The following is a 27,926-nucleotide window of genomic DNA, read 5'->3' on the forward strand; positions in this document are numbered from 1 at the left end:
CCCCCCTCCTTTATAATCCTGTTTCACCCCCCGATGGAAAAACTTTTTCCCGGTTGGTTGCCCCGCGGTTGGATCCCGCAACACCTTCAATAAACCGATGTTTAACCCCCGGGAAATGGTCAGCTCCGTTCCTCCCCTATACCAGCGGGGTAAGCCAGTCCGCAGCCAGCACAGCCCGAGGCCATCAATTGCAGAGGGGCGTCGGCCTTTCGCCCTCAGCTAGTCGGACTCTAAACTTCGGGCCACATATGCCCCCCTCCGCAGGACATCTTTGTTTGAAGCACAACAATGAGGCACAGCCATCCAACCCACAGCTTGCAGGGGGTGAGGGAGACCAGAGCTACCTGTGCAGCAGTGCCCTGCACCTTTCACTGCCTGACACAGACCTTGCTGCAGCTCAGAGGAGGAGGAGATGATGAGCATTTTGTGCTGCCAAGTTCGCACTCTGCAAATGAGTTTGACTGAAAATCATCAAAGATATCAAATGTACATTTTTATTCTAATACATAGCAATATAGTTCCTATTTAGGGTGCTGTTTATTGCTATGAAAGAAAATTAATTTTGAGTAAATAAGTCTGTTAGAAAGAATAGCATTGTTGAAGTACATAAGGAGCAGACAAATGTATTCAATAAAGATGATGTCAAAGCTGTATTTAACTTTTTTCCTTAATAAAGGGATAGACAGAAATACAGCTTCATTTCATCCCTTTTCAGTGAAGTCGCTTACTGATTTTAGCACTGCTGAGGCTTTGTTGTTAATAGCTAAGCTATAAAATGGTCCTGCTGATTATTTAAATCTACATAGATAAATGTAGAAGCTAAACAATGTATTCAGATGAGTTATTCTCCAGGGAACCAAGGCAACAGATTTCAATAATTACATTATCTTTCTCACAAACAGTAGAAACAATCTTCTGAATTCTCAATGGGAAATTTGGTGGATCAAAGGAATATTGGACATTTGCAGTCCTGTTCTTCATCCAAATAACTGGAAACAGTATATCCAGACTGACTGAACTCCAGTGCAGTCTAACTGTTAGTGTCTTATGTTATTTTAATTTACAGTTTTCTAAAGTTTTATAGGAAGGTTTGTTTAAATTGTTTTTGAAGTACATATCAATGATGTCTGTTTCTTTTCTTCAAAGGCAACTGGATCGCAGATAGGAATGATTGTCAATTCCTTTACTAACATTGGGGTGGCCATGATCATTGCCTTCTACTTCAGCTGGAAACTGAGTTTGGTAATAATGTGTTTCCTGCCATTTTTGGCTTTATCTGGAGCTGTGCAGGCTAAAATGCTGACAGGATTTGCCTCGCAGGACAGGAAAGCACTGGAAGCTACTGGACGGGTAATGCTGTTTAAAGACTAATTTATATTTGCAGTCACAGGTAGATGAAAAATCAGTCTTTAGGGACCATCAGTAATTCAAATGTCATGAAACTGGCAATGGTTTGTGAATAAGTTGCAATATTTCAGCTTGTTAAACCATTGAAACAGCATTGGGAACTCCCTAACTGCAAAAGCACTTGCTGCATGGAATGTGACTGACCTTGATGTTGTTGGACTGAAGTGGTAGACACAGATCTCTCAGCAGTCTGGTTCACCTTTGTTGGGTTTTATTTAAACTCCCATTTGCTGTTGACCAGTGTTAAGCTGTCCTCAGAAAGCAGTGATAGCTGCTCACCTAGAAATGCTCGCACCTGAGAATCTGGCACTGAACCACAAATCAGTCTGTGGATTTTAAAAAGGACAGTTGTTACTTTGGTGGGTCGTAGCAGCTTAAGAATTAAGTTCTTAGCCCTTTCTATCTTAAGAATTAGGACCTGACCAATTGCCCACACCCAGAATAATTAATTATTTACAAAAGTCTTAAATCAAAATACTTCTTGACAAGGAGAGAAACTTCACTAATCAGTCAAGGCAACTGCTCTTACTCAATAGAACAACCCAGAGACTATGATGAAGTCATATTTTAAGCAAAGCTTCATCAGTTTTGGTGATGATTGATTGTTTCTGGTGTTATTTTCTAATTTATTTGCCAGCACTGCATCCAAATGCAAAAAACACCGAATTCTTCCAAAGCAATTGCTCATGAGCCATGCTAAACATGGAAAAGGTCTGCACAATCCAATTCACAATACCTATTATCTGCTCCTTCACATTGAGTGAAAATGCAAGACATTGACTCTCAATTTTGGCCAGAAAAAAAAACCCCTGAAACTGGATTTCTGATTTTCTACATTCAGATCTTTTCCTGCATGCTGAAAACATTCACAAGCTATAATACCACACTTGCCTCCCAAAGGAATGTGTTACATTATGAATGTACTATCAACGTCCGAGCAAACAACAGCATTTTAATACAATTTCGTAGTAAAATTACTTGAGATTAAAAGGGTGAAATTAGGACCAAACAAGCCATCAATTTACTTCTGTAGGTGAAATTGCGGTACTCTTTTGTTGGGATATAAACCCAAATTCTGACTGGATAAATTATAATATGAAGCCTACAACTAACACAAGTTCCACACAAGTTTCTCTGGTGATTATCTCATAATTTCCTGTGTTGCATTTTCATATGTGCATAGGCAAGCATTTGCTTACTCTTTGCCTATGTACAAGGTAAAAATCTTGAAAATTTTGTCACTGAAGATTCATATGTTCCATCTCATCAGCCTTTTGGACATCAGCAGGAGGGAGGGTGAGCAGATAAGGAAACTTAGTAAATTCAAGTGGATTCGATTTATGAAATGGAAGTTGGGAATGCTATTCCTTTTAACTCTTTCTTTGACTGTGGCTAAAAGTAACAGAAAACAATTGAAATAAACATATTTAATTAATAAATCCATGCAACTAAAGAAGTTCCTAAAACAGTTTTCCCTTTTGTGGGTGTCACATTTATTCACATTATGTGAAATAAGTCACAAGTGAGAGCATGTGCCTGATTCCCTAAAAGGGCTTACAGTAACAGCTCCAGTGGACCAGGCAGAGCCTTGCTCTCGAGGAAATCAATAGGAAATTGCTTGTAGGAAAAGTTCTCTTTAGGCTGTATGATGTTTGGGCCAGTCTGTAGCATGCCTGAATGAATTTACATATTGCATCAGTGTCCTGAGTTAATGAAAGAATCATGCACTTGTGAGACCAGAGTCTACATTTCCAAGTAAAAATTAGGAGCTTTTACCCATTTTTTTCCCTCTTCCAGATTGCCAGTGAAGCTCTCTCTAATATCAGAACAGTAGCTGGGATAGGAAAAGAGAAAATGTTTATTGAGAATTTTGAGAAGCACCTGGATATGCCCTACAAAGCTGCAATCAAAAAAGCACACGTGTACGGAGTCTGCTATGGCTTTGCCCAGAGCATCGTGTTCATTGCCAACTCCGTCTCTTACCGCTACGGGGGATATCTCGTTGACGCTGAAGGGCTCCATTACAGCTTTGTGTTCAGGTGAGAGCCTGCTCAGCGCCACAAACAGGTCTGAAAGTTCTGGACTCGGTGTGGTGTTCAGTTTCCTGATGGCTTCCCAAGAATGACCATTTCCTCCTTCTCCACAGGGTGATCTCTGCAATTGTCACCAGTGGAACTGCGTTGGGAAGAGCTTCTTCCTACACGCCAAACTATGCCAAAGCAAAAACATCTGCTGCACGCTTTTTTCAACTGGTAGATCGGATTCCTAAAATCAGTGTTTACAGTGAAAAAGGGGAAAAATGGGTAAGAGTGGAGATGTGTAATTTGTGATGTCAGTCAGCTCACTACAGGCATGGATTTTGTACTAGTGATTTAGGAGTCAATGAGGTTCAATGCTTTACAAGAAGGTTATGCTGATTGTAAGAGTTTTGTTTGTCTTTGCTGTTTTGGAAGCAAGCTCTGTACTAGACATAAAGAGTAGTATAAAGTCAGCCATTAGAAATTTGTCAGTGTAAAACTACTGTAAATTGGAATGGAACTGATTTGTATGACTCACAGAACAGCAAGCTCTTATTTCCTGCTTTACAGTTCATGGCCAACCTTACTATTGCTGATTATGATGGAGGTTTTTCCATTCACATCAAACTGGTGGAGGGTGTTCATACGGAGGCAAGGAATTGTTGCGTCAGACAAAGTGAAAATGCTCAGTTTCTGGTGAATTGGACAGTCAGACCCAGAAAATTGAAATGATTTATTTTATACACAGTGTCTATATTAAAAGGAAAAATGTGCCCATTGGCAAGGCAATGCCATTTCCAATTTATGCCTCTGACCAGTGCCATGCAGGGAAGAATAAGCAGAGAAACAGTGGTATCACTAATAGCTTCACCCCTAGGACAGCTACTCCAGTATGGTTTTTCCCTTTTCCTGAGATAATTTCATAAGTACAAATGTCAAAGTTTAAGCAAAAGATGCAAGAATGGATCTGAGGAAGAGTTGTCTTGTACTTTACAATTCAGGGTTGAGCTCAAGCTCACTGTAACATCTTTCTCGTTTTTCTTTTCACCAGGATGATTTCAAGGGAAGCATTGAATTTCTTAACTGTAAATTCACATACCCTTCTCGGCCTGATATTCAGGTCCTGAAAGGACTCTCTATATCTGTTAAACCTGGACAGACTTTGGCATTTGTTGGAAGTAGTGGCTGTGGTAAGAGCACCAGTGTGCAACTTCTGGAGCGTTTCTATGACCCTGAGAAAGGAAGTGTGGTAAGTAAAGAAAATTGGTTTTTGTCCTCTGATTTTCAGCAGTGCTCCAAGGGCCTTCTGCCTGTGTCCTACTGTGCAGCCTAGCAGTCTTGCTCGTAATGTGCAGTTTGAGGCTTCCTCTCCTTCTCAAAAGGACACATATGGACTGTTTGGACAGTTCCCAAGTATTATCTCAGACATATTCAGACAAGATAAGAGAACTACCTGCCTCTGGTGCACTCTCATGCATTAGATAGGCTGTAGGCATTTGCCTTGGTGGCTTCTGTATGAAACATACAAATGTATGCTGTGAATTGTGAGAGTACAAGCAAAATCAAGTCTGAATGGAGCATCAAAGAGCCTGGAACTTGCCTAGATTTAACTTCCAGTTATTCAATTACTGATAGCTTAGAAAGCTTGATGTTTTCCTAACATAAATATTTACCTATCTAGATTGATTTATCTTTCTCTGGAAAAAATCTGTACGGTGATCACTATGTCAGGAGGACAATAAAGCACATGCCTAACTTTAAGCAATTAAATAGTTCATTAGGACTTCTGTTGAGCAAATGGTCTAGTGTATTTTGTGGCATGGATCAAAGCCGTACCACAAAATAAACATCATGCACAAAGGAGTCAGAGACAAGCAATTCAACCACTTTAAATCAGTTGTGTTTGTGTTTTAATGATACGGTTAAATCATTTATTTTGCTATAAACTATTTGGGTGTTGCAAGCTGTTGCTTTGTAAAGATGTTTCAAGTTTTCTTCCATTTCCTTGTAGTTAATAGATGGACATGACTCTAAGAACGTAAATGTGCAGTTTCTTAGATCAAAAATCGGAATAGTGTCACAGGAGCCTGTGCTATTTGACTGCAGCATTGCTGATAATATCAAATATGGCAGTAACACAAAAGAAGCAACAATGGAAAAAGTCATAGAAGCAGCCCAGAAGGCTCAACTGCATGATTTTGTCATGTCTCTGCCTAACGTAAGTACCTGCGAGGCCTTGGCTGCTCAGTGTTCATTACAGGAGTTGCTCTGAAACCATATAAAGTTGCTACATGCGTGCACTTTTATGTCCTTTTACAGCTGTGACAGTAGGAGCAAAAGGCTGCTGTGACCATTTGTTGTGTTCCTTAGACTCTGGGTGTGAGTTATTACTGAATTCTTAGAAAGTAGGCACATACATAAATCCTGTTCCCAGCTGTGGGAGATTTGCCATGTGAGTAGGATGTGACACTTAGACAAAAATATTTGAAGCTGGCTGCTTATGTACACTTGAGCAGTATTTAAATACACTGAAATAATATAAATATAAAAAGAACATATAGGGAATGGGTACAATTTAGGGACCCAAACAAAGCACTTTTCTAGAAAGCCTTTAAATCACTTTCAGCCTCTTCTCCCAAATCTAGGGCAGGGAGAATTCTTTTTGCCTCACACAAATCAGCCAACATTTTGCTATCACATTTTCCTTCCAGGCTCATCATTGTGCTGCCTGGGCCTCAGGGCCATGTGCAGACAAAGAACAGCTTGGAAACCTCACCCCAAACATGTTTGCTGCTGTACATTATTTCTGCATTCCCAGGTTCTGCAAGTGGTCAGCAGTGGTCGACTTTCTTGCCTCTCTCCTGCTATTGCTTTAGCTGTCTACTGGTGTGTTAAATTACACCTGAATAAAATAATCCCTTGTATATTTTTCAGAAATATGAAACTAATGTTGGGGCTCAGGGATCCCAGCTGTCTCGTGGGCAAAAGCAACGCATTGCCATAGCAAGGGCCATCATACGAGACCCTAAAATTTTATTACTGGATGAAGCTACATCTGCCTTAGACACGGAAAGTGAAAAGGTAAATGCACAGTGATGATATCGATAAGGAAAAGTTAATGGCCTACAACATACACAGTTGATCCATACCACCTTTTCTGTTCTATAGATATGCCAGCATATTCTGCTGCATTATTCCACATTGTGAATTCAGCACTTTCACCTTTAATCATCTTTCTGAGAAGTGCCTCCACTTCAGGTACAGCTGTAAGAAAAAGCAGCCAGCCCCAGGTGCTTTTAAACAGAAACATCTGAATTGCCTGGATTTCAAAGCATTCAGTTGACATTTAGCATGCAGCAAAGATCTTCCTTTATTTCTACCTCTATGTTTAGCTGTCTCTTGTTTGTAATACTGGTAAACAGAATTCATGACCCAGCTGAGCACATCAATATCAGAACCTCTGATTTAGTCCCACTGTCACTTTCAGAAGTGTTGCACAATATGGTTAATTAATCTGAAACAACTGGATTCCTCCAGCTCTGAGCCCTGTTGTATTTGCACATTTTTATTCTGACACTTTGTCTGTTGCCTTTAGACCGTGCAGGCAGCCCTGGATAAAGCCAGAGAAGGGCGCACCTGCATCGTCATCGCCCACCGCTTGTCCACCATCCAGAACGCCGACATCATCGCTGTGATGTCCCAAGGACTCATCATTGAAAGGGGCACTCATGATGAACTGATGGCCATGGAAGGAGCCTACTGGAAACTTGTTACTACTGGAGCCCCAATTAGCTGAATTACTGTAATTCTCAATTTGAAAGATTTCTGTAAGCAAATACTTTGTGGTAGGTATGTGTATGTTGGTGCTCCATTGTGCTACAGAGGGAGTGCTCTACAATACAGTGAGATCTGTGGAACCCTTTAATGTATGTAGCTGTCTGCATCAAGCACACTTGGCCAGCACATGCAAGGCACTAAGCACAGGCTGATGCATTTAGGAAGTATCTTAGCCCACTGATAAGGGAAAAAAACCTGAAATGGGGAAAGATCTTTTCTGGTGATCTGGGGAGTTGCCACTACCTGCAGTCAGACTGCACAGTCCTGTCATGCCTAACCTAGCAATCAAGGAAGACTCTGGTGTTCAGGAAACTGCCCTTTCTCTAGGTAAGCTGAATGAGTGAAAACAACCCTTCAAATGATGCTGTACATCTGAAGGGACCCAATCTGTGCTAAAGTTTGGTCTGCAGCTGATTTCAGCAGAGGCCTTTCCTGTGCATGCAGAAGCCCCACTCGTTCACCCCCTGCACCACACACATCAGCTGTGCTGTTGGGGGAGGCTGGGCTTCCCTTGTGTGCACCTGCAGCACTGCCACAGCTGTGCCCCTTCAACAAACCACTCAGTACTTACAAAGAAGGCAGCTCCACAAAAGTAAGGAAAGCAACCAAGGTAAGGAACAGAAGCTGGTGAGGATCATTTCCTAGCCCACCACTCTCCAGCTAGTACTCATCATTGTAATCAGCTGTCAAAAAGATTTTTGAATAGGAATAAATGCCTTGGTTAAATTAATGTAAAATTCTATGGTTAATAATCAGTTCTTTAAACCACTTCTACTGAAATGGTGATGGATGTGTTCTTTTATCAGAAGGTAATACAATCACGAGTGGAGGTAGGAAAAATAGGCATAATTAGTTCTTTGTATTAAATACAGTTGATAAACAGAGCAACAGTATATTCATAAATTACAAAGGTCAGGAAGGAACTTCTTTGGGTAGAAACTTGTATCTGTCACATTTTATTGTAGCATCTACCACAAGTTTCACTGAAATATGTTATTGGTTATTGTCTGCAGCAGAACAGGACTGTTTCCTTTAGTGACTAGGATCTTGGAGAAAAGCAGATGGAAAGAAAGTATGGATAACAGTTGTAGTATTTAAATATTGATTTTAAACAACAGAATATTAACTGGAGGTCATTCTCCATGTCCTAAAATCTGCATCTGGGCTGGGTGGGGGGGGCAGGCAAGTTTCTACTCACTTTATAAGAAGTCACACCACTTCTATAAAATATTGCAACAGTAGCAGTACTGTAAATAGAGCTGTAAGGGTAAAAATGTTATTAGGATACATCCCTTAATTCCAGGCAGCAAAACCCAATTTCAACTTTTATACAACTCCATTAACAGACTCACTTCCACATACCCTATTGAAATCACATAACCAGCACTGAAACGGCAATTTCTCTATGGAAGTCTGTGTTTTAAACCTTAACTGAAAAGTAAAAGGAAAAGCTGCATTATTTGCTTTAATCTTTTTAGCCTTTTTACATTTCAGAGCAATAAGTAGTTTGATAGCTCAGGAAACTATTGACAGAGTGACTATCAATAACCTGCAGACATATGTATATGGTATTTAATTAATATTATTATTTAAGGACACAGAAAAAGAATAACTCTTCATTAAAAATGACAATGACTATGTAAACTTATTTAATAATTCTTTTCCCTAAAGGGCAATACCTTTGTGACCCAAATTAAACCAATAAATTGTATTTTTTTACTGGTTCTTGTGCTCTAGCATTTCTTCTCTTAGCCTTCAGCTAAGTACATGAGTATCTGGCAGCAGCCAGTAAGTACCATGTCTGTGCCAGGGGTTTGCTGTTCAGGATGGAGCTGCAGACAAGGCCAACTCCTGCCTGCACAGGAGCCTGCTGTCTCCCTGCAGCAGCACAGGGCCAGGCCCCAAGCTGGGTGATTGTGCTGCTGCTCTTCAGTGAGTGTAACGTTATCCTCTTCCCAGGCAACTGAGAAACAGAGAGCTAAATGTTGGGAAGGGTGCTACTCCAACAGATTCTTTGTCAGTGTTGGGAAACAGAGACTCTCATGTGATTAGAAGCCTAGAAATGTGATCCCTACCCATAACTCCCAGCTTCAAATTGCCACCACATGCAGATGCTATTATAAGAACCTTGGACAGCTGCGCATGAAGACTCTCCTACTGCTGGCTAGGAGGAGCCACGAACAGAAGAACAACTCAATCAACCTGCTACTGCTCTGTGATGCCTCTGTAGGTCATCTCACATGGTAGGGAATAACAAAGCACACAGCAACTTGAACACAGCTGAAATCTTTGTCACAGCTGTCTTTGTTTGTGTCTGGTCCCATGAACTTAGTGATTTTGATTAAGGAGTCACAATTATAAGAAAGAGTGGTTTCAGGTCAGCTGCTGTGGGAAAAAGTTCAGAGAACCATTAGAGAAGATATCAGGAGATACATGAAGCAGAATACTCCTCAATGATTAATTTTCTTAAGTCATGGTAGTCTTACTAGGCTCTTAATTACGGATGCCTGTTTCAGATTTGCTTCTGTAATTTGTATCTTGTTCATTCCCAAAGGCCAACACCAAACTATTTGCCTTGTTTACCCAATTAAATAAGATTCTTTCAATTACCTCCTACCTAATTGGAAGTCTAGAGGCAATATCATGTTTACATCTTCTAAGTCTTATTGCTTTCAGATCATATATATGCAGCCCTCATTACTCATATTTTAGCCAGGCATACTAAGGCTATATATATATCTATTTATATAGACAGAGAGAGACTTTTATGGGAGGGTATCAGCAAAATACTACTTAAAGATTGTGCACTGAAAGGAAATATACAACAATAGATGCCAAATAATGAATAAAATGGAAAGTACCCCTTTAGAAAATCCATTTTATATAGCAAACATATATTCAACATATTAGTTACTTGTGTGCTTAGTTAAACAAAGAATAGAAACTTGAAGTGACAGTCTGCAACAATATTTTCATGATTTACACAACTGCTAACAGTGATTCAGGCTTGTGACTGTTGATCTGAGAGAATTAGCAGCGAATTAACTTTGCAATACAGGAGCAGGAACAACATTCTTGAGGTCATATACTGAGATAATTTCATTATTGACACCTTTTATCTTTTGTTGCTCTGTGTAGATGTACAGAAACCAAAGATTTTTTACACCATATTTAAGCATTCCCCCATTTGAAGTTGTGATCTGTATTATTCATGATTCACGTGACCCCTTCCAAAAAGTAAAAATGACAAAAAACACACAGTAATGCAAAAATATATTCTACAGAGTCCAATGGAAATAAACTTTTTTTTTCTCATCTGACTTACTCAGAAGCTGGTTTGCTCAGGAAGCTCAGTAAATTAAATCTAAAGCCTTGTTTATAACTATGCTGGCCTTTTTCACAGTGCCTGGGTACAGCCTACAATAGGTGGTGTGATACTGTCACACCATTATGGAGCAGTATAACACACAGTATCTATTTATAAAAAAATGAAACATCGAGTATCACTATGTACAGCTGATGCTTGAAGCATTATCTAGCTAGAGATGGACAGAACTGAAAGACCACCATATAGCTAAATAAAGATGGTTGTTTATACTTTAAAACTTCATTATGACCCAGAGTATTGGGCCATTTCTAACCATACTGCAGTGTGCTTGCAATATTTCTAGGAATAAAATCAGCAACTAATATTTCTCAGCTGCTTGAGTGTACTGATTTTGGATGTACTGGTTACTTACCAGGAATACATGAAAGATGCAGTGGCATCCCCTTGGTTTAAATGAATTAGCAAAACTGCCTTTGCAGAGGGTTCTCAAACAGTTCACATCCATCCCCACATTGCTAACCATTTTGAAACTTTACCTAATTAAGTTTCTTTTCAGTTGTCCTCATTAACGAGTGGACACAGTAGGGAACCAAGGCAACTACAGTGAGAGGCATAGCTGCGCTCTTACAGAAAGAGAGAATGTAGAACAAATACTCAGTATGAGTAGGTATCTTAACAAAATTATACAGCTGCAGGGTAGCTAAAGAAGCAGCTATACACAATATGCGGAAACTTATCTTGCAGCTATTTTTACCTTTGCAGCTCGTGATGAACATTTCAGAATTAAGTCCAAGACCTAAACCAAAGAGTGCACCTAAATTCCTCACCAGTCCAGCAAATGGAGTTGTGTCAATGTTTATCCAGTCTGGGTTGGCACACCACTTCTTGGCCTTTGGAACAGACCATAGCAAGTCAATATCAAGAAGCTTGAGGGACAGATAAAAGCCAAGGGCAAAGAGGAAAAGAAACAAGTTTGTCTTGATGTACATTCTCAAGCTTGCTGTCTGAATTTCAGGGGTATGTTCAAATGCTTCTGCCACAAGAATGCCTGTGGATTAGAAACTCAGTGTTATAGGGAACAACACACTTGTACTTTGAAAAGCATTTTCTACAGTGTCCCTACAGAATTTGACTGTTAAAGACAGAAGAATATACCTATGTAATAAATATCCACATGTGTGTCTATATATATATATAGTTATATTTATACATACACATATACACACACAATTTACCACTTGTGCAGTACATTACAAAACCTTTCCTCCCACTCAAAAGTGTCACTTTGGAAAAAAAACCAAAAACCAAGCACTACATGGTTTCGATATGAGGCATACCTGACTGCATCTCCCAGATGACAACCTATCAAATATTAGATGTAAACTGGAACATTCCTTTTCCAAAAGAGTCCCTCACTAAAAGACTGGCTCCAGCAATGCAGAATTCAACACCAGTTCCCACACAGGCTTTGAGTGTTGAAGGAAAAGACACAGAACACAGTTATCTTCTCTTGTACTCATTTTATCCTGGTTGTGAAGAGGGAAAGCTGTTAGCCAGGGCTGCCCAGGCTGCACTGCTTTCATGAAAGAGAACATGAGCAGGAAGCCCCTGCTCAAAGCACTGGTCACCCTCCTTAAATTCATATAGATACCGGAGATACTGCTTATAGTTTGGACTCCCTGAATACCAATTTATAATATGCTTAAGTAACTCTGAAAAATGTACTTTAGCATCTTAAATCACCCAAGGGAGTTTGTCCTGCTATTTACATTTTTTTTTTCCATTTTGCCCCAGGTCTCTGTGTTTGTCCACATTGCACACATGCTGTTTTGCACCTGGACACCATTTGAAGTGACCCAAATAACTTCCTCCTGAGAGGAAAAGTCAGAGCCATGGAGGAGCAATTTCCTCTCTGATGTCTTCTGCAGTTAAAGATCAGATGCAGGCAGTACAAAGCAGTCAGAGCCAGTCTGGGCAGTGTGGACACAATACAGTCAGCATCAACTGGCAGGTGGACAAGGGCTCACTCCCTCACTGGGAATTACACAGGCAGCAGGCACATTCTACCTCACAAATTTTACCTTCGGACTAAAATCAAATCCCTGATTTTCAAGAGAGTGGAGAGCACCACCAGGGCTGCAAGGCAAGTCCAACTACTAAAAATTTCTTGTCTTCTCTCATATTTTAAAAAAAATTGCATATAGGTTAAAAAGGAAAGAAAAAATAGCAGCATTACCAGCAAATACTCCAAGAACAACTTGATGAGGGAAATGTGTTGCTATGAATACTCTTGAGATGCACACACTGATCTGGATAATCCAAAAAATACTCCAGAGGAATGACCATGTTAGTCTAAGAGGGAAAAGGAAGATGCTTAAAAATTGAAACAAGATATTTCATCTACTTATTTACCCCAAGACTCATCATGTAAGCCTCATGCTTTTACCAGCACAGGTTTACTAAGTAGAGTAGTTTAGAATCAGATGATTAAAAACTTGGAGTTGGTACTAAAACATTATCAAGCCTGGTTACAGGAACAGATCTCAGAAGTTTCAGGTCCAAGACACCTCTGTGGTTTAAGTGATGAAAGTCATCAATAGCAGATTAAATTAGGACTAATACCTTAAATATATCTCTCATCATGAAGTCATAACTATATGCAAAACTCAATTATTTCAAGACAAAATTCACAGTCATGAAATGAGTATTTGTTTATATTAAGTCCACTAAAAACATAGCATATATTTAAAGAAATATCTGAATATAATGAGTTGGAAGGACACTGACCTGTGAAGGGTAACAGCTGATTTATCTTTCCATCTAACTGTGTAGCTAAGTGCTGCTGTGACCATTACATACCAAACACAGGATGATCCCATGGCATGTCCAGATGGGCTTCCTAGTAAAAACAAAAAGGAAATATTCAACACAAGAATGAAGACTGTGACATCGGTCATATAGAAAATGTCTAGTGGTAGTTACTAGGGTAGGCACCTAATAATTTAGAAGAGAAATGGTTAACAAAGGCTGAAACTGCTTCTCAAAAGTTAATTTTTTCCCATAAGAATTTTTCAGAAGGTTCATCTACAGGGAATCCATAATACTTGTCTGAAATAAAGAAGGTAGTAGCTCACTCACTTTATATTGGTATATAAAAACATATATATATCATATATATAAATAATATATATATATATGTATATCATATATATATCATATATATAAATCAAAACAATATGTTTTGATAGGAAAACATATTATCTTCCCATTACTTGGATTTAAAAATTTTAAAAAGCACCTAGGGCTGTCTTAGAGCTGTAGCATGTAGAAATTATGTATGAGGATCACATAAAAAAGTTTTGAATGTGCCTCCTCATAATTAACAGGAGCAAGAGAAATGTAGCTCTTTGTAACATTCTAAACTAAGGGACCAGTATAACTTTAGATAGCACTTCTAAGCTGCTTTTTATCTGCTTCAGCAATTACCATGGTGTTAACAATTGTGAGCTGTGCCTCATTAGCAATATTACAATGCAGGTATGTAACATTTTGAGTAGTTTTGTAATAATTTTAGAAATGCACCTGAAACACAGAAAAAATGTTTCTTTATGCTTAACTTTGATTAATTTTATAATTTTAAGGTGGTGTAAAATATCAACCAGATTAAAAGCAGATTGTCAATGAAACTGGCACATAATATGATGCTCTAATTTCTGTACCCACAGGTACAGCACACAGTAGTCTACCTACAGCAGTCTATAACAGGGAACACTCTCTCATATAGAGAACAACAGTGATTTCTTTTTAATCCAGGTATATGTGTCATTTCTTTTAATTTAAAAAGTAAAATATCAATTTTACTGGAAGCAATATGAAACCACAGAGAACTGTGAAAATCACCATAAAACAAGGTATGATGACATGATGCAAGGGAAGTGATTCCTAAAATTACTCTGTAATTTCCTTTCTCATGTTCACCAGATTTACATTCAACAAATCAAAATAGGGAAAGAAAAAATTAGATCATTGGAATCTGTAAATCTGGGGCCTTTACATCTTGGGTTTCTGTGGAGACAGAGAAGGGACAGGGTTATTTCACTATCAGAAGAAATAATTTTGGCTCAAGAATGTGTTATGAGCCAGTACTGTCTAGTAGTGAGTAGAGTAAAAGAATATTTCAGTGAAGTAGCAAAGCAGAAATGTCTAGCAGGACAAGTACAATGATTTCTGATTCCCTGCATTCATTTTTGCTATTCTGCTTGGCAGTACATTTAGAGTCACTCTACCAGCTCTTTTGTTCATTTCCTATCAGGTGCGCACTCCTAAACCTCATAATGGAACAAACGTCACTGATGAGGAAACGGTAACGTTGTATGTCAGCAGTAGAAAAGCTTCTCTTTGTTGTCATCTAGGAAAATGCCATCTAGGAATAATATTTCATAGCTTATCTGCAAATTTCCTACTCAAAACAGCATAAATTTTACCTTAAAGTTTATATTCTTAAAGTTTCACAAATATGAGAAAACAAATGGCTGCTGGGTTTTAGTTCAGTTAATTCCAGAAATGCAAACCAAATTCAGGTCCTAAACTGTTTGCCATGTAGTCATATGAACAGTTCCCTCAGCTTTCCCTTTTGCTGAGACATGGAGTTTGGGGTTCAGGCTATCCTAGCAGTATTTGGAGCTGCTTTATCATGTCTCATGTATTTGGAGCTGCTTCTCTTATCTTTTAATATATATTGCAATTTTAAAAGTGTGTGAAGTACCACTCAAGCTCATACAATGATTGGGTGCATATAACCTGCACTGACTGTGCCTCCTCTGGCTAATGAGAAACAGGTCAGTGACAGTCTTAATGGTCCTGTGTAAGTGTGGAGGTGGGAAAAATGTGGTCATTATAAGTGCAAGGAAGGAATCAATATGACAGTTGTACCCACTGGACAGAAATAGCAATGACCTTTCAGAAACACAGGAACAAGAGGAAACGCCTTCTGGTTCAATGAAACAGTGACTGTCTCCTGAGCCAGGGCTCAGATCTACACAGCACCGACTGGGCTCAGTTCTGAAGGCTTTTGAGAAGATCTGAAGGCTTCAATACTTTGTGTTAGGTCTCAAATGAAGTAACTTGAAAGAGACTGCAGACATAAAGACCAGGCATTATTAAACCCTGCCTCATACAAGGGTTTAAGCTTCTTGCTCACAATTACAATGGGATGTAATGCAGAGTACTGTTAACAAAATACAGCTGTGCAAACTGTTTAAAAGCTTTCAGTGGCATTGAAAAGATGCAAACCATATCATTTCCACAGTCAGTATTTTCTTGTACAAAAATTAAACTAAATTCAGTTAGCTCAATGCAAGTTCATCTTATTGCACATATTAGGGTTGCACAAGTTCATTTAGTTTCAGTATTGCATTTGATTTCCACAGAGAAGATAATGAGATATAAAAAGTGAAAATATATTGAAAAGGTACATTTCAAAAATAATTTTTCCCCATATATTAGTACACATACTCCCACACATGCATTCAGTGGCAGTGTCTGGTTCTGGCTCTTTTCCTCTTGTGATACATTATGTAATCAATTGCTAAGACTATTGTTATTTACCCTGAATTATCTACTTAATTTATGGGGTTTGAATACTTGTTGCAAAGCAAACAAGCCCTCAAACTCAACAGCCCTGGGATCTGCCTTGGAACCCAATAAATAATGTATTTCACAAGTTTTGTGAAAATTTCTTTCCAATACCCCAGTTCATTCTAGTAGTAGTTATTTTTAAAGCAAGTCCTCCTCTCTTGCACCTTTTAAAGGAAAAGAAGGAAACACTCTTGTCCTACAGCAAATACCTACTATTGTATTTCTTCCTTTTCCTCTACTTGTTTTTGTGTGCTATTTTATACATGAGCTCTGAGATTTCCAAATCATGTAAGACCTTCCTAGGTCCCATTCTCTCCCCCTTGAAGCCGCTATCCCTATCAAATATACCAAGAAAATCTGCAACATTTCTTACCTGGTCCAGTTTCACATGTTATAGGAAACTGTTCAAGGCATGGGCTTGACTGATTAGGATAAATCATTGTTTCTTGCACCCACCAGTAAGGGCGATGGCCAAATAAAATCCTGACCCAAAAAAAAAAAAAAAAAAAAAAAGAAAAAATAAAGAAAAAATAAAGAAAAAAAAAAAGAAGGGAGAAATTAAATGAAAATATTTTTACATAAGAAGGCCTCAGCAAAGCATGATAAATAATCTTACAAAGAATATGAAGAGCTATATTTGCAAAGCTATTCTATAATAGTTCTACAGGTTCTTCTCATCTTATTACAAGGTTATTTCAAACATATCTTAAATATCTTCATTGTGAATTCCTATTTTATAATTACCAGGGAAAATCTACTAGTACATTATTCACAGAAAGTTTTCTAAACTTGAGGTACATATAATAACTATTAATAAAAACACCAAATTTTTCTTACCATTTAAATATGAGGTTGAACCAGTCACCAATGACAGCCACCCATATCATTTTAGTACCAACCACTTGGTTGAGCTGAAACCAAAGAGGAAAATAAATTGAAAATATATTCCGAGGATCACCAACATGTGACATAAAATTAAGGAAATCCTGGTAAGCCCTGTAGTCCCTCTGTAAATGCTGAATGATAAGCACTCCATTGCTGTGAAGGAGATCCATCTTAATGGATTAAAATATACTTGAAATATAGTAAAGTTCCTTTAATCTTAAGTTTCTAGTGACAGAGAATGAGAACCATGGAGGGGAGCTATTAAAAAGTGAGAGAAGGTGATTGACGTTGCCTTTATATTATATTGGCGTGGTGTACCCAGCCATTCCTGAAACACGTGGCTTCAAATCTCTGGGAAAGCACATGAGTCTGCTAGCACTGGAAAGCTTTTTTGTTTGCAAATTTTAATTGTAGGAAGCTAAGTGAAGTACGTGTTAGTACATGCTGAGCAGCAGCAAATTGTGGGGAAAGTTTTGTGGAAACAAAATGTGTGACTTGTGCAATCCTTTGTAGGAACAGCTGGAACATATTTGCCTAAACTTTTTCACAGTTCATTTCTCGGCAGGATGGACATCTTACTAATGTGTGTACTTCATTAAGTGTTGCCTGTGCAAAGGATAGAAAGAATACACAAATTACTGATCTTCACAGAACTGCCACTGAAGCTGTACATTTCACTTTGAAACAGAACTGGGCTGTTACTAATACTTTGCACAACACATTTTTTCAGTCAGGGAAAATGCAACCAGCACCCCTATATCAACCATGCTGTCGAGCTCTAGATTTATTTTTACAGCAACAATATTCTTAAAGTACAGAAAACCAAATGTTTCCTTGCTACAAGAGGCCGGTTAATCCAGGCCCAGTGCAGACGATGCTCAGAGTCGGAGCCATCGTTCGGCCGCGCCATTCTTGGGCACTGCGTAGGCGAGGCCAGCGCTGCGCCCTCTGCCGGGAGGAGCTGCAGCCCCGCCTGCTGCCCGCGGGACAGGAACGAGAGCGGCTGCACAAACCTCAGCAAGGCTGGCAACAGATCATCAGGAGACCTGCCCTGAACTATTCCCCAGTGAAGCACAGCAGTGCTCCAGAACCAGCAGCCAAGAGCAAACAGAGTCTGCAAACTGCAGGAGTTTAAAAGATTTCAGCAGACAATATATTAGCATATCAGATTTATCAATATTAGTATTAATAACTGTAGCATAAAATATTATGTTCATTTGAGGTGGCTTCATGAAAAGAACTTTTTCTACAAGAAATTAAATGGATAATAAAAGCCTCATGATATCATCAGAGGAAAACTTCAAGCTCTTTATCAGGCTCTAATATTCTAATGTAGTCATATCTTATATCAAATTATTATCTGTGTATCTGAAACAGTGGGAGTCAGAAGACAGAAGCAGCTCTATATATGGGGTGCACACTTCCCTAATACTCTTTCCATGCACTTCAAGCTGAACTGCACAAGCTGTGCAGACAAAGACAGGAACCACTTAACTGTTTTTGCTGAAGGGGGGCTTAATGGCTTAAGAGGGCTTCCTGATGTGTGGTCAGGGAGTCACATGAAACACTAAGTAGATTCAACAAATAAGGCATGACAATTAAATGGATGTAGAAGATTTCTCTTCCTGACACAATCTCACATTTAACTACTCCCATTTACTTTAGCTAGTAACAGTCTGGTTTCAGAATTTTTTTAGCAGATTTAAATCCTGTATGTTTATTGCTACCAATTGCATTAAGTCATATAGAAAACCTTAAAGTTAAAAGTTTCAATGCGCTGCTTCTGAATAACTGCAATATTTTTCTATATACTGACCGAATCATTCACTTTAACTAGTGGTATCTGATTTCAAGGGAAACCCTTCCAGATTCAAAATTTCAGGATACTTTAAAAAAAAAGAAAAAAACCCCTTTTTTTTCAGCAAAAAAAGATTTTTTGCTGAAAATATTTGAGGATGTTTGTTTCTTGCTAAGTTGTATATCTCTACTGTTTTCCAGAGCTGTGCAGCAAGACAACTGTAATAGAAATGAATGGATGGAATTAATTTTCTCTCTCCCAGTACTTCCCCAAGACCATACTTGTTTAGAAATCTCTAATAACTCTTTGTAGCTTATTGCTAAAGAAAACGTTCTTTTGCTATATTTTTTTACTGCAAAAATATCTTGCCTTTAAACATAAGTAAGACATACTATAACAATAAAAAAATCACTCTTTTAGACATGTCTGGGTTTAGTATGCAGAAATGTAGAAAATCTGAGGTTTTCCTCTGTTTTCCAATCTAGTTCAGCAAGAACAGCTAGCTTCAAACATGAGTGCAAATGCCAAGTCAGTTGGCAGCTGAATAACAGACATCTTACTTCTAGTACTTGGTTGAAAGAGCAACAATTATAATGAGGTTAAGTCTAAATTACTATTGTTCTATTAGGAAAAAATATTTTGCAGTACATAACTTTCCGTCAAATACAGTTTAATGTCTTCAGGAGAGTCTACCAAGTAATAAAATAAGTCATTTTACAGTTCCTCCTTAATGGCACCACTGTTAGTCAGTACTATCTGAAAAACTGCCTCTGACACGGGATATGCAGAAGCATTGCAATAATTGCAATAATTTTTTGCATGTTTGCTTTATTTATAATTCAAACCCATCCACCCATATTACCTATGCACCAGGACAGCAATGCATCTGCTCAGGCTGAACTCCTCAGCCAGAACCCCTCAGGCACACTTTGGCTCTCTTTTCAGTAAAGTAACCTCTTTTAGTATAAAGGTTGAACACCTCTTGATATTAACTTTCAAAATTTTGCTGCTGATTCTCATGCTTAGAGAAAGATAAGCACCTTAAACATAATAAAGACTAACAGCAAGAGAAAAGGCTTTCATTTTCTCCTACATTCTTTCTGAGTCTTTTAGAAGCTCCCACATCCTCACCTTAGACATACCAGAGGAATCATGTTTATAAAGGATGTTTTAAAACCCTCACAGACACCATGGAAGTTTTGGAACAGGTAAGTGTGTTTCTGTGGGAGAGGCAGTTCCCACTGTGCCTGGAATCAGCCATGATCCTGCTCCATCCAAGAGGAAATCAGTAACTGGCATGTCAGTAATCTCTTGTTCTGCCTGTCATGTTACACAATCAATACGAGTCTGAGACACTGAAGACCTTCCAAGCTGTAATAACCCACAAAGATGGTGAAACATGACTGAAATACTATAGTTAATAACTTGTTTGACAAAGGAAAAGCACTTCTTCAATAGACTTTCCCTCACTCCTCTATGCAAAGCACTGCAAAAAGCTTCTGTAATCCCCCTAGTGCTTCAAACTCACTCAAAATAAAACTATTTGCTGCATTTCAGTATGGGGAATTGCAGGGAACCCAATGATCTATACAAAATGGTCAGAATGTGTAGGCAATTACATTTTTAAATTGAAGCTTTCTCTTGTTTTGATATTGGAGAGCCAAGGTTTGGCCTTCACATAAATTAGTTCTTAGTTCAAAGCAAAAACCTTTCAAATGCTATCTGTTCATACATTTTTAAATTTATTGATAATTTCTTGATTTACTGTGTTTTCCAAGACATACAAAACCAAAGATTTCATATTTACACACACATAAAATATAAAAGCAAGAGTCATGCTGATGATCCACTGAAGGGGGGATAAAATGTTTACAGCTGCCTTGCACCTACATATTACAGCAAATATTACATAACAGTCAACAGATGCTTTTAAGTAAATGTTTGCAAGGCATGGAAAAACCACCAAAGCAAACATTTTTTGAAACACTGTTAATGGAAGCCTATGTAATGGGCCTAACTTTCTGGTACATTATGCTTAGTTAATTGAACAACAACATGAATTTCCACACCAGTATTTCCATTGACACTAGACCAACTACAAGGATTAACAAGCAATTTGCTAAGTTCACCAGAATAACAGCTGACTGGTATTCTTTCAGGTGTGAATGCTTTCCAGGTGGAACACTGAAAAGATACACCTTCATTTTTAAATTAGGAAGAGAAGAATATTTCAAGAAGCTTGTGCTCTCTCCCTCTCATTTTTTGCTCTCTTTCTTATCCCATGTTCTCAAGCATTCCTCTTTGGACTCAGGCTTTTTTAGGGCTGGGCTGACCAATAGAGGTTTAGCAATAGTTAACATGACCCAGTCTCCTTCTCTTCATTCTGCCACCTCAATCTGATCTTTCCTAGTAAGTACAGTCATTACTCTTTGCTATAAAGCTAACTATGCAAGCACACAAAGCCAACAAAACTAATGTGTGCACTATAACAATAACCAGACCTTTCAGACCTTAATATTTGTTTACATTAGTAATGTAATTAGATTTCATTGTGTTTATAAATGCAACAGTATAAATTATACAAACAATGCATGGAATACAATTCTGGCATGCCTATGAAAAAGTCACATCTAAGAAATTTTACTTATTTTAAGTATGAAAAACATCTTTTAGAAATTAGAAGCCACCTAGAGAGGATAAAATTCCTTCAAGTTCCATGAACTGCAGGCAGAAATGGAACCAAACCCATTAGGACAAATCTCCAACCCATCTTTTCGATTCCCCTTCCAATAAGACTCCTGTCCTACTGTCACTCTCCAATCCCTGAAAGTAGCCTGCTCTAACTCTTAAAACCAGCCCTATGCCAAGCCTCGCCCAGGCAGCCAGAAACCTGCCTCAAGAGGTAGCTGAGTCAGTTTATTAGTACCAGCTTGTCAATCCTGTGCTCCTTTAGAATGCCCTGGTAAGCTGCAGCAGCTCTCCAGCCCTGAGCTGGACTCTGCAGCTGCCTCTTAACCCACAACTGCCCAGGACACACCTTCTGTTACCAATAAAATTAAGCAGCAGATTTTTGTTGGCAACATTCTGCCCTTCAGTTTGACTGCAGGGAACTGTCACCCTGTGGCTGCTGCTGAGCCCCTTGGAACCTTGAGTTTCACCAAGTAACCCATGAAGAGCTGGAAAATGCAGAAATAGCACAATTGATGGTCTCCAGCCAAGCTCACAGCGTTTAAAATAGGTAAATCACCGTTGAAACTTTTTTCCATCCGTGGCTACTCCATGGCTTGCTAGGACAGACACTTAGAAAGCAACAATTCAGAACAATTGTCTGGGCTGGAGTTATGTATGGTGGGTTGGCTGCCTGCATTTCTGTCTATGGAGCCTCTTGAATCAGACCCAGAAGAGGGGCCTGAAGAAGCATCTGACCTGCACTACTTTGGGCCATGAAGCCACATTCCTGTTTGCAGCTGGCAAAAACCACTACCTTGAACTGAAAATTAGGACTTGCCAAAATCACTGTGCTTCCCTGAAACACACACTTGGTAAACTGATGGTGGACAGTAGTGGGAAAGGTTGAAGATAGGTTATAGTACAGTTCATGTCTCTCAAAACCTCTAAATGAATCAGAAAAGAGATCAATTAAGGTATGGATTTTGCCAGTAAATGTCACAGGCATTTAGTCTTTGGTGGGTGAAAGTGTAAAACTAAGGAATAGGACTGATGAGTCTAGAAAAACTTTACTGATGAAGAAAAGACACCTAACATTTTTGAGCTAGTGCCAGCTACTGTGGGGTGAACTCATTATCAGTGTTATCCAGCTGTAGAACCCACCAAAAGATTATGGATTAGAAAACAGGACTTGATTAGATTAGTTTAACTTGTATTTACAAAACTCTAGGGACTGGGAAAATTGTGTATTCAGAAAGTTATGAGCTCAAATAATAAAGGCTAATATTGTCAAGAGCAACACTGAAACTTAATATTAACAGCATGCACTTGGTTAGGCAAGAAATGTTCCTAAATAAAAAAAAGGCATAAGGTATAGGTCCATAGTGCCCAAATTTATATGTGGCTAAGTAATCATCCTTGGACCAGCCCAACTTCAGTACAATTAAGTGTGAAGCAGGTAAGAAACAGGGGTCTGTCAGCTTTAGGAACATTGCTGAGGAAACTGTGAAGTCTGGAGAACAGTGTCCAAGTTAAACAAGACAGGAATACAGTGGGGTAAAAGTGTTTATACGAGAAGTTTGTGTAAGGGTAATGGAACTAATGGTTGGTGGTCCCAAGCATTGCACAGGGGGAAGACAGTAATTAGTACTTTTAGACAGCAATCCTCAAAGCCATGCTAAATATACATTATTCTGGAATTACCTAAATAGCACTAGCACAAACTAAAATGAAGAGTAATTCATTAGCTATGGTAAAAAAATTATTAAAAGTAGCTTTCATAAAAAACTGAAAGCTGCTACCTTGGAGCAGAAACTAGTGCTTATTAAAAACTAAAAGGGAATATAAACAACTGGAGAAAAACCAGTCACATTGTCATAAAGAGCAAACTCCCTTTGACAGTCATTTATGGCAAATGTTTGACTGGATACAGGCATGGCTACTGTATGGTGGTTTTGTTCGCACCAAAAGGACTGCAATTACCCCTGCATTCATTCTCCTCTCAGAACGAGCTTCATCCACGTTCTTTTAGAGAATTCAAGCCGGGCGAATTAAAAGGCTATCGGGAAACTCACAAAATTTAAGACCGGTTACCGTAAGTGTGTTCCATGAGTAAAACTGGGAACAAGCTGTGGCTTCAGAGGAGCGTAAATGAGCCGCGCTGTTCGCTCAGCAGTTTCCCCCAGCGGCCCTGCAGGCAGCAAACTCAGACACCGCATCCCAAGCAGCAACCCCGGGGAGAACGGGGGCAGCCCGGAGTGCCGCCCCTCAGGGCACCGCCCCTCAGGGCACCGCCCCGCCATGGCGGCCGCGCCCCTCACGCCGGCCACGCCTCGCGCTCGTTACCGCAGCAACGGCCGGCGGGCCCAGGGCTCAGCCAATCAGCGGCGCGCTTGCTGCGGGACGGGCGGGAGCGGCCGTTGGCGGCGGGAAGCGGCGCGGCGCGGACGCGGTGGGTGCGGGCCGGGAATGGGGCCGGGGCCGGGGCCGGCGGGCGGCGAGGGGGCGGCGGGGGAACCTCCCCTGGCGCGGGAGCCGAGCGTCGGGACAGTGCGAGGGAAACGCGGCTCCCACTGAGCTAATGGTGACAACAAAAACAACTTCCGCCGAGAGGTTTGAACAACAAGGCGGGGCGGTAGAAGCAGCCCGGAGCGTTCGCGCTGTGTTAGCCGTGCTGCCATTGCCCCCCGTGCCCTGACGCCGCGCCTGTTCCCGCACAGGTCTGGTACAGCGCTATGGGGAATGCACCGGCGGAAGATGAAGTAACACTCCTTGAAAGAGATATGAAAGAGTTTTGGAACCAGTTTAAATTCAGTTATGGTACTGAACAGAACAATCAGACTTCAGCACTGAGAGATTTGTGCACGGAGACTTTAGAAGCTCTTGCAGGTACAAAGGCCCTTGCTCCTGTTAACTCTGCTTTTTGCAAGTTGTCATCAAACTTCTTCAGATAACTGAAGTAACTTTCCCTTACAGAGAAATGGTCCAAGAAGCTGAAAGAAGAGGATGTGATGATTGACAAAATTCACGAGTATAACAATGGTACAGTTATTTCTTATGCCCAACCTTTATAAAATTAACTGAATATAGGTGGATAGTATGTTTAACTTCACGTTTGAAAAGGCAAGTAATAACATAAGAATGAAGACAGAATTAAACCCAAACATAATGGGTTGGTTACAACATAAATTAAAATGTAAATTTCAAGTCAAAAGCAATTTGTTGAAAAACTTCCTTGATGATGCAAAAATATGTTCTCTGCATAAAGCATAAGTATTTAAAACAGTAGTGTCAGAATTTTTGACTGCAGTAGGAAAATTAAATTAAACTGCTTAGTAAAGCTAAGTATTGTGAAGTTATTTATGTCTTTTCCATATTAGTAAGAGAACACTGTCAGCTCATCAGTCTAGGGTTAACTTGGCTGAGTTTTGTAAACTTCAGAATATCAGGTAAAATGATTGCAACTCTCACATCAGTCAATGTTTCCATTCTTGGCTTTCTGTCATTACCTGTGGGCAGGAGTCACCGTCTTCATGCTTTGAATATGTATGTAGTGCTGGCACCAGAAGCAAATTTAATCTCATTAAAGTATCTGAGCAGCTCCATACTTTGTAGCTTCTCTTAGGAATAACTTTCACTTTAAGTTTCCATTTGGTATAGTTAAGCTAACTTCTCTCTGCAGCTATGGTAGCATGCATTCTACTGTGTCTTATTAATATAAATAATGTCAAACTACTTAAGTTTTAAATAGCAGAGACATAACTTAATCAACTGTATATGTTCATATTTTCTTGCCGCCTTTCAGAGATTCTCCAGCAGAGCAAATACATAGCAGAAAAGGAAGAGCAGTTGACAGAAATAAGATCAGAGCTAAATCAAGAACAAGAGCAGCAGAAGAACTTGATGGACAGCATTGAAGAGCTTAAACAAGAGTTGATGAAGAAAATGGAAAGTAAGTAAAAAAAGGATAATAAGTAAATTTTCATAATTGAAGGAGGGGTTGTTTTTAACACTTGCTCTTTGTGGCTTTTCTGCTGTTCTAGATGGTTTTTTATGTGCTTGTTTTGCCTTTGATACTTATGATGGACTTTTAAATTCTAGTAAAATCTTCTAAAAATAAAGCTGCCAAGGAGAAACTGGACCAAGTGAGCAAGATTAAAACATTGTTTAAAGAGCATCTTGCGTTGGAGATGCGTAGAATCCCAGGTAGGTTTCTGTAGCTTCCACAGTTTCTGTGTGCACTGATACAATGTGGTTCCTGTGGGATTGTGCAGTGAAGAGCACAAAGTTTTCACACTTGATCAGTTGGATTAGCCCAGCTACTACATTTGTCCCTCAAATGGCAAAATATGTTAAAATGCATTTGTCTTGCAAAGAGGCCAGAGTTGCTTAATTTGTCAGTGTTCTAGGAATATTAATTGAAACTAATTTTGTATTGTGAGTTTTAATCATCATTGTGACTCTGCAGCAGAGGTTAATGGTGTTAATTACTTCTGTTTGTGTTTGTTTTAGATGAGCAATTACAGTTTATATTCAGGCACATTGACCACAAAGATCCTGATAAGCCCTACGTGTGTACCCTTTCCATAAATGAACAAGGGGACTATGAAGGTATGTGAATTTGAATACTTTAATTAGAGCACTGAATCTGACACCTCTATTTGAAAAAAGCAGACGAAAGTGCAGCTTAATTGGGATCTTTTATCTTCCAATTCCTGAATGGAAAAATCTTGAACTGGTAATATTGTTTCTTTAATTATGTTTGTCTTGTTAATTTACATGAAAATAGGACTGCTTATATTCACTGGCCTCCATTTGTGGAGATGCTGTTTACTTTGTATTAAGCAAAGCAAGAGAAGGACCACAGACGGAGATGAAGATGCTTCATTTGTAGTTACAGTTTCTGCTTGTGTATGCTGACAGGCTTATTTCAACTTGCTGCAGAAGCCTAGAGGCAGAAAAAGGGTGACATAGGTGAAAGAATAAAACTTGAAATCCAGCATTCCCCTTCTGTAAGGGCGCAGCCTTTTGGATCTCAAAGCTGGCTTGGCTATATGGCTCTTGCTTATGGAATTTGAGTCCTAGATAGCTTCTAGACAAATGCTACTGGGGCTCTGCCATGCCTCTGGGTATGAACTGAACAGATTTCTGGTTTTACTAATTCAGACCTAAACTGTTGAAGTCAAAAGTCTATCATTTGCTGGGCTACATCAGTTTATAATCTGCTTGCCTGCAGAGCAACATCATGGCTTAGGAGTGTGTTTCAGTTTTTGAGTAGGCTATGGATTCCTGGGAATTGCTGTAACAACTCAGGCAGGAGCACAGCACTGAGTGGGAGGTCAGGAAATCAAAAAACCTGTTAAATTCTTTGAGGCTTTCTCTTTGCTGAAACAAAATGAGGCTTCTCCAAAATAATGCAGGTGGAAATGAAAACATAAAAAGATAACAAATTGCATTAGTATTTCATAGGTGCAGAAAAACAATGGTATGGATTTATTCTTTTATTAGTAGTCTAATCTTTTACAAATTTGTGTCATTCTAGTGAATTCCTGTACTCCTCCTCTGGACTGTATTGCAGAGTTACAGCTTAAACTGAGAGAAACTAACAATTTTTCTGCATTTGTTGCCAACATCAGAAAAGCTTTCACTGCTTTATCATATAAACAGTCTGCATGAAACTGGTTTGTACCTCTCTTTCTGGATGTAGAGCACTCTTACCCCCTTCCTGTTGGTGAAATGGTGTATTTATCAATGTTTGATTCCTAATTTCTAAATAAAGATCATGAAAGTGATATTTTAGTCTACTGTCATCTGGACACATTTTGAATCATTCATTGAACATTGGTATCACCAACTACTGCCTTAACTGAATGTCTGGACATGTAAATTTTGATCCATTACATGCATTAATGGTGCAATGGTTTGTATTTAGCTGCCCCGGGGAGATAATCAAAATAAAGTAGCTTCTGTAGCTTGTGTATCTTTTCCAAAAGCATGGATGTCTCTGTCAGATTTCTGTGTAGTTGAAATAGGCCTGAAACCTATTTAAAAAACCAGTTTGCTGAAGCTGAACACTTGTTTCAGTTACTTGTGTCATAGGTCATTGTCCTGATTTTTACCGTAACTTGTACTCTACAGTGTTAGCATTTATATTCATGCATCTAAATATTTTTCTTCTGGTCTGCTAAACTTTGTCATTGGAAACCTTTTGACATGGCAAAGCCTGAAGTATAATGTATTAAAGTATGAAATATAGTGGTGACAGATAAATCATGTGTGCATTTTTCATCTTATTAAGAAGACTATTACTACCACAATGCTTAGCTTTGATTGAAAATATTCTTTTTCT

At 39.1% G+C, this 27,926-nt stretch overlaps 3 protein-coding genes across 7 annotated transcripts in view; 2 read left to right on the top strand and 1 right to left on the bottom strand.

Moving 5' to 3' along the window:
* The window catches only part of ABCB11 (ATP binding cassette subfamily B member 11), a 38,321-nt gene extending 29,335 nt beyond the window's left edge, over positions 1-8,986 (top strand). For 2 of the 3 annotated variants that reach the window (XM_005484030.4, XM_074548540.1), the window contains exons 23-29: positions 1,147-1,350; positions 3,205-3,446; positions 3,554-3,710; positions 4,477-4,674; positions 5,437-5,643; positions 6,360-6,506; positions 7,021-8,986. In XM_005484030.4, the coding sequence (XP_005484087.2) occupies positions 1,147-1,350; positions 3,205-3,446; positions 3,554-3,710; positions 4,477-4,674; positions 5,437-5,643; positions 6,360-6,506; positions 7,021-7,221 (1,356 nt within the window). In that variant the 3' untranslated portion in view covers positions 7,222-8,986. The remainder of the gene's footprint in view (positions 1-1,146; positions 1,351-3,204; positions 3,447-3,553; positions 3,711-4,476; positions 4,675-5,436; positions 5,644-6,359; positions 6,507-7,020) is intronic. The other variant, XM_074548541.1, reaches the window with a different exon arrangement.
* G6PC2 (glucose-6-phosphatase catalytic subunit 2) lies at positions 474-24,029 on the bottom strand. Of its 2 annotated transcripts, XM_074548543.1 has the most exons (6): positions 23,672-24,029; positions 17,065-17,138; positions 16,601-16,710; positions 13,378-13,489; positions 12,827-12,942; positions 3,273-11,638 (listed from the first exon to the last, which is right to left on the bottom strand). In XM_074548543.1, the coding sequence occupies exons 2-6, from the start codon at positions 17,112-17,114 to the stop codon at positions 11,127-11,129; spliced, it is 900 nt and encodes a 299-aa protein (XP_074404644.1). In that variant the 5' UTR covers positions 17,115-17,138; positions 23,672-24,029; the 3' UTR covers positions 3,273-11,126. The 2 variants fall into 2 exon arrangements, with proteins under 2 accessions (XP_014120598.1, XP_074404644.1); XM_014265123.3 differs by lacking the exon at positions 23,672-24,029 and having other exon boundaries at positions 474-11,638; positions 17,065-18,464.
* Positions 23,881-27,643, top strand: SPC25 (SPC25 component of NDC80 kinetochore complex). 2 transcript variants are annotated; one of them, XM_074548544.1, is made up of 7 exons: positions 23,881-24,029; positions 24,298-24,466; positions 24,554-24,619; positions 25,383-25,529; positions 25,679-25,783; positions 26,090-26,188; positions 27,120-27,643. In XM_074548544.1, exons 2-7 carry the CDS (start codon positions 24,313-24,315, stop codon positions 27,251-27,253), a joined length of 705 nt encoding a protein of 234 aa, XP_074404645.1. In that variant the 5' UTR covers positions 23,881-24,029; positions 24,298-24,312; the 3' UTR covers positions 27,254-27,643. The 2 variants fall into 2 exon arrangements, with proteins under 2 accessions (XP_074404645.1, XP_074404647.1); XM_074548546.1 differs by lacking the exon at positions 23,881-24,029 and adding an exon at positions 24,074-24,190.
* Positions 27,644-27,926: the final 283 nt, after the last annotated feature.

Source organism: Zonotrichia albicollis, chromosome 10 (assembly GCF_047830755.1).
Source record: "Zonotrichia albicollis isolate bZonAlb1 chromosome 10, bZonAlb1.hap1, whole genome shotgun sequence".
NCBI classification, from domain to species: Eukaryota; Metazoa; Chordata; class Aves; order Passeriformes; family Passerellidae; genus Zonotrichia; species Zonotrichia albicollis.

Coding starts and splice junctions, on each gene's coding strand:
- G6PC2 (XM_014265123.3), bottom strand. CDS start 17,282: ATGGATCTCCTTCACAGCAATGGAGTGCTTATCATTCAGCATTTACAG. Junction 13,490..16,600: donor AACATGTGAAACTGGACCAG/GTAAGAAATGTT, acceptor TGTTTTTACTAG/GAAGCCCATCTGGACATGCC. Junction 12,943..13,377: donor TCAGCTGTTACCCTTCACAG/GTCAGTGTCCTT, acceptor TTTCCCTCTTAG/ACTAACATGGTCATTCCTCT.
- SPC25 (XM_074548544.1), top strand. CDS start 24,313: ATGGGGAATGCACCGGCGGAAGATGAAGTAACACTCCTTGAAAGAGAT. Junction 24,467..24,553: donor GACTTTAGAAGCTCTTGCAG/GTACAAAGGCCC, acceptor TTTCCCTTACAG/AGAAATGGTCCAAGAAGCTG. Junction 25,784..26,089: donor GGAGATGCGTAGAATCCCAG/GTAGGTTTCTGT, acceptor TGTTTGTTTTAG/ATGAGCAATTACAGTTTATA.